This window comes from Oncorhynchus mykiss, chromosome 17, assembly GCF_013265735.2.
Source record: "Oncorhynchus mykiss isolate Arlee chromosome 17, USDA_OmykA_1.1, whole genome shotgun sequence".
NCBI classification, from domain to species: Eukaryota; Metazoa; Chordata; class Actinopteri; order Salmoniformes; family Salmonidae; genus Oncorhynchus; species Oncorhynchus mykiss.
This window is the reverse complement of record NC_048581.1, coordinates 49653709-49663008: the sequence shown is the minus strand read 5'-3', so window position 1 is coordinate 49663008 and position 9300 is coordinate 49653709. Positions and strand designations below refer to the sequence as shown.

The 9300-nt window shown below is 44.0% G+C and overlaps 1 protein-coding gene across 1 annotated transcript in view; it reads right to left on the bottom strand.

Moving 5' to 3' along the window:
* Positions 1 to 5041: 5041 nt before the first annotated feature.
* LOC110494954 (voltage-dependent calcium channel subunit alpha-2/delta-3) overlaps positions 5042 to 9300 on the bottom strand; it is a 53305-nt gene continuing 49046 nt past the window's right edge. The window contains exons 27-38 of the mRNA XM_021570293.2: positions 8993 to 9070; positions 8733 to 8794; positions 8589 to 8633; positions 8338 to 8400; positions 8181 to 8251; positions 8024 to 8099; positions 7848 to 7888; positions 7680 to 7735; positions 7463 to 7580; positions 6290 to 6402; positions 5884 to 5966; positions 5042 to 5688 (exon numbers count right to left, since the gene is read on the bottom strand). Of these exons, the coding sequence (XP_021425968.1) occupies positions 5596 to 5688; positions 5884 to 5966; positions 6290 to 6402; positions 7463 to 7580; positions 7680 to 7735; positions 7848 to 7888; positions 8024 to 8099; positions 8181 to 8251; positions 8338 to 8400; positions 8589 to 8633; positions 8733 to 8794; positions 8993 to 9070 (899 nt within the window). The 3' untranslated portion in view covers positions 5042 to 5595. The remainder of the gene's footprint in view (positions 5689 to 5883; positions 5967 to 6289; positions 6403 to 7462; positions 7581 to 7679; positions 7736 to 7847; positions 7889 to 8023; positions 8100 to 8180; positions 8252 to 8337; positions 8401 to 8588; positions 8634 to 8732; positions 8795 to 8992; positions 9071 to 9300) is intronic.

The window sequence follows — 9300 nt, the reverse complement described above, 5'->3', positions numbered from 1 at the left end:
CTCTCACCCTGTTGCCAAGTAATTATCCCGTGGGCAGTTGAAGGTCTTCCCAAGAAGTACACCAAAGGCATGCTGGAACCCTCTTCGCTCAACCATTGTGATGTCAAGGTGGCTCACGTCGTGTACAGTTGACCAGGGGGTTATGCAAGTACGTGTAATTAATAGGACTGATGAGAACCAGATTCTAAAACGGGGCATGGAAATTGCCACTCTGTTCACTGAGGTGGAGGTAGATAGTGAGACAGTGGACTTCGAAAAGCGGAGTAAGAGGACATCACCACTAACTGGTCTGGAAACACCATTGTGGCGCAATTTGGTTTGGAAACGAGAGGTTTTGAACGCACTTCATTCCATTCGTGAACAGGAGATACGGATCTAGGGCAAACTCACCTTACGATGCATCAGATAGATACCGGTAACGCAAAACCCTTTAAAATGGCCCCGCGCAGGATCCCCCTCCAACTGCAACAGGAAGCCTTAGACCACGTTTAGCAGATGCTAAAGCATGGCATCATCCGCCCCTCATGTAGTCCCTGGACAGCTCCTCATGTAGCCCCTGGACAGCCCCTGTAGTTCTGGTAAAAGAAAGAGACTCAATGATGTCACTGAAAGATGCTTACCTGCTCCGGAGAATTGAAGATGCTCTTGACAGTTTAACAAGGCTCGCTGGTTCTCCACCCTCGAGACATTCGGGTTGGACCCCAAAGACAGATCAAAAACGGTGTTTCCTACCAGACAGGGCTTGATTGAATTCAACGTTTTACATTTTGGTTTATGCAATGCACCAAGTACCTTCCAGAGATTGATGGATGTAGTCCTAGCAGATTCACAGTAGACCACCCGTTTAGTTGATTTGGATGACATTAGTGTCCGGTCGTACCGTTCAAGAACATCTCCTACATTTGGATGAAGTTCTTTCCAAGCTGCGCCAGTTCAATCTTGCCCCTCTCTGCATCAGCTTAGGAAGACAGTTTCAAATGGCGGGAAAACTGCCAGCGGGCATTCACACAGTTGAAAGTTAGCCTCACTACTGCATCAGTCGTGTCCTACCCAGATCCTAACAAGACATTTATCCTAGGTACCGATGATAACAATGAAGGAAATGGAGCTGTACCATACCAAAGAAGGAAGGATTGGAGTGTATGGTAGCATATGCTAGTCAAGCTCTGACAAAGCAACAATGCAAGTATGCTACAACGAAGGAGGAGCTGTTGGGCATGGTTACTTTCAGAAGATACTATAAACATTACCTCTTAGGCAACGAGTCCATTCTGCGAACAGACCACATCCTCCTACGATGGTTGCACAACTTTAAAGGTTTAGAAGGGCAGCTAGCTCGGTGGGTGGAACAGTTGGCCAATTTTCAATATAAGATTGTGCACCGCCCCCGGAAAGCAGCATGCGAATGCAGACACCCTGTCGAGGCTACCAGCATTCTCTGCCGCGCCCTGTGTTGTGTCAAGCCCTCCCTCTGATCAGTGCCCTGTGGTTTGCGCATTGATGCATGTCAACCAGCTGGCATGGCTAGAACAGGAAGCAGGGGTGGGGGATGACTTTGCAGACGCCAGACAAGAAGACGCAGAAAAACGCCTTCTCTTCTAGCTTAAAAGAAGTAGAGTATAGGGAACAAGCGCAGGAAGGTAGCGTAATCAAGCCTTAATATGTGCCAACATGGGATCAGCTTCAGGTGCAAGGGCTGAGTTTAGTGCATGTCCCCTTGCCTAATGCTGATGCCATTTGTAAGACACAAGTGGTTCTTCGCAAAGCTGTGGCGCCTACAGTTTTGGACATGCTACATAGCACAACAACAGGGGGTCATTTAGGAGTGCTACAGGGGAAAGCCAAAGATCGTTTCGACTGGCCGGGGAGTTTGACAATGTCGCAAAATTGTGTAAGAGTGTGTGGACTGCACGTCCCGTAAAGCCCAAGGGCGGCCGCCCTGTGCACCCCTAAACCGGTCTGTCACCTCTTGGCCGTGTGAACGTATAGCTGTGGATATCTTGGCTCCCCTCACTAAAACCGCCAATGGGAAAAGTACATCCTGGTAGAGTGAGATATCTCAAAATGGACAGAGGAGTTTGTGGATGTGTTGAACATCCACAAATCTCAAACCTCTGCTTATCATCCCCGGTCAGATGGGTTGCTCGCCCACAAGAGAGGTCATCTGACCTCCAGCATCCACGAGAGGGGTCTTCTTCAGCAATGGGAGCACCAGCAGCGTCTCCTTCAATGGGAGGGAGGTCAACGGGAGACCAACTTTCTCTGGGAGCACGAGCTGTGCGAGACAGGAAGCCACTAGCCTGGTCCAAAGTTACCAAATGGCTTCGGAGTGATTCAGGGACGGTCTTTTCCATCCAGGATGGGGGACAGTGGGTTGAACTGGGATGTTCTTCTACCATATGTCATGATGGTCTATCGTAGTAGAGTTCATGCAAGTACCGGTTTCAACCCATTCAAAGTGCTGTTTGGTTAAAACATTGTGACTAGGGGGCAGTATTTACATTTTTGCTATAATATGCATATAATTGACAGCTTAGGATAGAAAACTCTAAAGTTTCCAAAACTGTAAAAAATAACAGAACTGATATTGCAGGCGAAAGCCTGAGAAAAATCCAATCCGGAAGTGCCTCATGTTTTGAAAGCGCCTCATGTTTTGAAAGCGCTGCGTTCCAATGCATCCCTATTGAGCAGTGAATGGGCTATCAACCAGATTACTTTTTCTCCGCATTTCCCAAGGTGTCTACAGCATTGTGACATAGTTTTACGCATTTATGTTGAAGAATACCCGTAAGCAGCTACATTGCGCAACTGGTCACCTGATGGCTCACAGTGATTCTCGCGTAAAATACAGAGGTTGCCATTTTTCCAATCGGTCCTACTGAAAAACCAATTGTCCCGGTGGATATATTATCGAATAGATTTGAAAAACACCTTGAGGATTGATTGTAAACAACGTTTGCCATGTTTGTCGATATTATGGAGCTAATTTGGAATATTTTTCAGCGTTGTCGTGACTGCAATTTCCGGGCGATTTCTCAGCCAAACGTGAAGAACAAAACGGAGCTAATCCACCTACAAATAGAATATTTTTGGAAAAAAGGAACATTGGCTATCTAACTGGGAGTCTTGTGAGTGAAAACATCTGAAGCTCAAAGGTAAACGATTTAATTTGATTGCTTTTCTGATTTCCGTGACCAAGTTACCTGCTGCTAGCTGGACAAAATGCTATGCTAGGCTATCGATAAACTTACACAAATGCTTGTCTAGCTTGGCTGTAAAACATATTTTGAAAATCTGAGATGACAGGGTGATTAACAAAAGGCTAAGCTGTGTCTCAATATATTTCACTTGTGATTTTCATGAATAGGAATATTTTCTGGGAATATTTATGTCCGTTGCGTTATGCTAATTAGTGTCAGTCGATGATTACGCTCCCTCATGCGGGATGGGGAGTCACTAGAGGTTAAGAAATTGTTCTTCTCGTCAATGTAATGCTTGACATAGATCACAGGAAATATGTATTATGGCTGGATGACACTTTGTCAACATTAGTGCGGTCAGTGAAAAGACACCAAGCTAGTGCCCTTCGGTCAGCAGAAGGCTAGCTTTGATTTTCGGGCCAATTATCTATATTAATCTGTGGGTGAATTGGTTTGGGTTCGAAATAAGGCTAAGAAGCGGGGGGGGGGGGGGGGGGGGGGGGGATGTCCTAAGTTTCAGAGGTGCTACTGTAGCCGATGTGAAATGGCCAGCTAGTTAGCTGTGGTGCGTGCTAGTGGCGTTTCAATCGGTGACGTCACTTGCTGAGACCTTGAAGTAGTGGTTCCCCCTGTGCAAGGGCCGTGGCTTTTGTGGAGCGATGGGTAACGATGCTTCGAGCGTGACTGTTGATGTGTGCAGAGTGTCCCTGGTTCGCGCCCAGGTCAGGGCGAGGGGACGGACGTAAAGTCTATACTGTTACACTACAAACACCCTTTCCAAGTGGTAGAGCAGGTTTTAGATGTCCTGTGCCGTATAGAATTGGTGGAGAGAGGTCCTGAAACTATCGTGCATTTCAAACAACTCAAACCCTTTGTTCCTTGTTCATTTGCAGACACTCCGGTATGACCCGGCAGGCCATCCCGCCGACTGGAGGTCAACCCATGACCTAATTGGGTTATCACAGGCCGGGGTTCCATTCTGCTGTGTATTTTCCCGGAGAGAGGCTGTTCTGCATCCAGGACTGCTGTTGCAGCTGTATCTAGCACACGATAGGGGTCATCTGACCTCCAGCATCTACGCAACGGTACTTCCAGCATTCTTCAGCAACGGGAAGCACCAGCAGCATCTCTTTCAGTGGGAGGAAGGTCGACGGGTGCCCAACAATCTCAGGGAGCATGACCAGTGCAAGACTGGCAGCCACCAGCGTAGTCCAACTCAGGGATGGTCTTTTCCACCCAGGATGGGGATAGTGTGATGAAGCTGTAGGACAGCTTGTAAGGGAAGATATCACTAAATCATGAACTATTTGCTCACACCTGTGCCTGCTTACAAGACTCTGACCAGAACTCTGAGACACTGACATAATGCAGAGCCAAGAGTGCAGGCAGGTCTTGGCAGGGGAGCTGTGCTTTGATGAACGCTGGACTTGTAGCCTTTGCAAGTATCTGCATTGCACTCACCTTAACAGAGGGAGGTTTTGGCCAGTTCTCCTTAACCGTTCAGACAAGGGATAAAAAGTATTTGTCTGAAGGACAAGTTTCAGAAAAAGTTAATGTCAAGCCCTGCAGATAATTCCACCATGGGTAACTGGCTATAAGAACTGAGCAGATGGACAAGGGTCAATGAAATGTGGTATGTAAACCTTATGTACTTAGTAGCTGTGTGAATATAAAGTCACTGCAACCTTAGATGGCTGCACCAGACCAAATGGTGGCACTATGGATCTCATCGTCACCAGTGCCACAATATTACTGATCAAGTGGACTTTGTCTCATGCAATAAATAATGTCAAATATTGTGTTTAGTATATCTGTACAATCACATATCGTTTCCCGTGTTATGTTGTCTGAACGTAGGGAAAAGTGGATCTTTTATTCTGTAAAATCCTGTCTTGCCGCTTGCACAGTCAGCGTATTACAGCTGTGAGAGTGTAGAAGTATTTTGGAACGCTAATGTGGAGTGAACCAACTGAGATTTAAATCAACATGGTAATGATTTCACTGACTGCACATAAAGGAAGATAGTTCCTACATCCCAGAGGGCTGGCTTTGTTATCCAACTGATCTTATGTCCTTTCTGTCATCCTGTGAAACCCGTTCATTGCTGCTCTCAGGTATATTTTTTCTGTCTAAAGTCCATATTGTTTCCCCCTTTGAATATTGTTCTGTTTGTCTTGAACAATGTCTAATTTGTTATTTCTCTGCTGGTCAGGGAGATTGATTTACAATTGGTCCATCTCTCTGTTGGTAATAAGTAACTCAGTTGTGAGCAAGTTCTTCTTGTTGGCGAGGCTCCCTGTGCGTTGTCAGCATTTGATGGTGCGCCAGTCTATCAATCTCTCCAGTGTTAGGTCCAGTGTTGGGTCCAGGAAGGTGGGCCTCGAGGGCGGTGTGGTCACCTGCTAATGAAAGTGGCCAGTAGGGGGAGCAGTGCTGCTGTAAGGGGGGCAGAGAGGCCTGCTGTTCCTCCACACTCCATGGCATTCTCCTGCATCAGACAGGGGGCATCACAGGAGTTTCAGGCCATAGAAATGAATTAATACATACAATAATTGGTTCAGACAATATACAGATGGTCACATATGCTTAATTTCATGTTATTAAACACTCATAAACAGGCGTTCATGTACTTTCCGTGTAATCACAGAATTGTGACGCAGACACACATCTACACACTGCGTACCTCGGGGTGAAAAGGATGACACGTTTCTGGCCGCTTTCTGTCTTTCTGAAACTTCAGCCTATCACATTTCAGAGACTCATTGTGTGCAGAGTGGTTAAGGATAGAAATACTGATGATGAACCACACCTCAGATACCTCCGATACATTGAACTGATAGCGTGGTGACTGTTTCTGCAACATCTTTCTAGCATGATGAGAAAACCAAACCGTAATGCACGCTTTAAATAGCTACATGTATGAGAAATGTATTAATACCTCTGACAATGTAGCTATTCACATTCTCAGAAAACTAAAGTCTAAGTTCAGAGTTCACTTACAAAACATTTATATTAAAAAAACACTCAAAAGCTTTGTACTAACAATACACTCCAACACCTCAAACTTATTGAGGGTTAGTAAAGGATATATATAATCTCGATGGGATCCATGGAAACCAGGGGGGCAGAGCTGCAGTCACACTTGTTGTCCACGACGACCATGAAGAGATTACTGCTGGGAATCTGCTGAATTACAAAAGATCTGAGGAGTGAGATAGAGAAAGAGAGAGTTGAGTGGATGCTTTTAACATAAGGCTAGGTCCCTATTTTCTCCACTTCCTGTCTGACTGACATGCCCATGTTAAACTGCCTGTTGTTCAGGCCCTGAAACCAGAATACGCATATAATTGTACCATTGGTAAGAAGACACTTTGAAGTTTGTAGAAATGGGGGAGCCCATGCTCTTACAATGGAACGTATAGGGAAATAATTAAATCGAGCTCCCAGTATGCAACTCCTATGGCTTCCACTGGGTGTCAGTAGTCTTTGTTCAAGGTTTCAGGCTTGTTTCTTCTAAAACGAGTAAGAAAAATGTGTTTTACTACAGGGACACAGACTTGGAAATTTGTGTATGCGCACGATGACACGCACATGCTAATATCGTTTTCGTATTGAACATAATTCTTTCCGTATGAAATATTATAGCTTAATTACATTTTATGGTATCTTTGAATCGAAACATTTTGACTTGTTGAAACAAAGTTTAGGGGTAGATTTTCGGATTCCTATCTTGGCATGTTGAACGAGTGGATTACTCAAATCGATGGCGCCAACAAAATACTTTTTGGGATATAAAGAAGGATTTTAATCTAACAAAACGACACTACATTTTACAGCTGGGACCTTTTGGATGACAAATCAGAGTAAGATTTTCAAAAAGTATGTGAATATTTAATTTGTGAATTTATGAAACGTGCCGGTGGAGAAATATTTTGATGTGGGGCGCAGTCCTCAAACAATCATATGACATGCTTTTGCTGTAAAGCCTACTGTAAATCGGACACTGCAGTTAGATTAAACAAGTATTTAAGCTTTCAACCGATATAAGACGCTTGTATGTACCTAAATGTTTAATATCCATAATTGTTATGATTATTTATTTGAATTGCGCATCCTCCAGTTTCACCGGAAGTTGTGCTAACGGGACGCCTATCCCAGAACTAACGCATGAAATTACCCTGTATTGTGTATACACCTTCAACACACAGGCTAAGTGAGTTTATCGGTGCCTAATACACAGGTAAGGTAACTGTTACAAGTACCTGGCACACCCCTCACAGTCAATGTTTCCCGTGGTCTCTTTGATGGTACGCTCAGAGACAAATGCAGGGTACTCCGTGTCACATGGCACCATCATGGTCTTTCCCCTCGACCTTTGGGCTGGAAATGGGACATGTAAATCTTAACATAATAAAAACACGAAAGACACATGTGTGCAAGCACCCACACACCTCAAGGTATATTCTTGCAAACACTGACCTTTGACTGAGAGATCAACATGCCACCAGCTGTAAAGGTTGAACTCCAGCAGGAAACTGAGGAAAACAAACATGCATTGATATAATAATACAATAATATGTATTGTGGTTGATAATCAGTGCATCTCATTATTTTATCGTATCAAGGTGATTATTTTATTGTTCTCACATGACAAGTTTGGTCAGGAGCCATTTCACGATGGAGAAGGGCTGGGAGAGAAGAAATTAAATAAATAGCATTGACTGGATGTATATGTAAGTCTGATGAGTAGTTTAGGGACAGTATGTACATGTGATATTTAGGGAGAGTCCTTACATGTGATAATATTTAGGGACACTACTTACATGTGATAGAGAGCGGGCGCTGTCACTGCTGCCAGCATACACTCTACAGAGAGCCTGGTAGTCATACAGAGTGATCCTAGAGAGAGGAGAAAATAGACCATTCAGTGTGTGTGTGTGTGTGTGTTCATGGTATGACTAACATGATTTATCCTCTAACCTTTTGAAGGAGCCCATGAGAAGCAGCTTGTTCATAACAGCACTCTCCACCTCTCCAAAGAACAGCCCCGTCTGAGGAAGATGTTTATTCAAAGGCAAATACTAAGAACCAGGGGAGCTACAGGACACACACACGTCTAGTATATAATTTATGGTACCTGAGAGTAGTCCTCTGTGACCAGAATAAATCCGTTGTTGTCAATAAGGTAACACTTGATGTCCTGTTAGAAATAAAAAAAGGAACATTAATTCAGATCTTTAAGGCATGACGTCATTTAATAATTAAAAACTGAGAGGAAACAGAAAGGTCAGAATATAGACAGTAAGTAGAAAATCTGAGACATGGACCACAGGCTAAGAAACAGGAAGTAGCATGAGCCAGTGACAGACAGCTACTGTCTGGTCTTACCTCATTATCACAGCTAATGGTGCACTTCCCATCCAGAGCGGCACACTGGATCAAATCAATAAGATGAATAAATGATTAGAATAATCCATAAAGCATGTCTCACAGCACTGGATATTGTGTGTGTGTGTGTGTGTGTGTGTCTACCTGTCTACTAGCAGTCCAGAACTTCCTCTGAAAGAAATCCAGCTTCATCTGAATCCCAACGGCTATAGTGGGTTTTAACAAAAACAAAACAGTCAGCACACTGTACATCTAGAAGAGGATTTAAAAATGTATTAAATAGTTTCTTCACATGTCTTCAAAGGGGTTTTTATATTGTTTGAAACATTACAGTTACAAGCCTATAACAGGTACAGTAGCCCTCTATGTCAGGGAGAAGTTAGGGTCTTTTTCAGGGAGCTTACAGGCAACAATAGGCGACTTCCTGTCATCCAGCAGTTGTATGGCAGTGCTGGCCAAAACCACACTCTTATTCTCATTTCCTGGAGTAAAACAGGAACGCAGAAGCACAGATATTAGCCTCAATCAACAAATGTTGTGTAAATGGAAAATAACAATTCCTACTATTTCAAAAGATCTTATAAAATACACTATATATTCCATTCCACCCTCAGCACCTCAGCATAATCACAGCTGGAAAACCAAGTCAGAAACAAAAGGGAATACTCCTTTTCTAGCCAAAAGATGGCACCATACCCACAGCTTTCAGCAG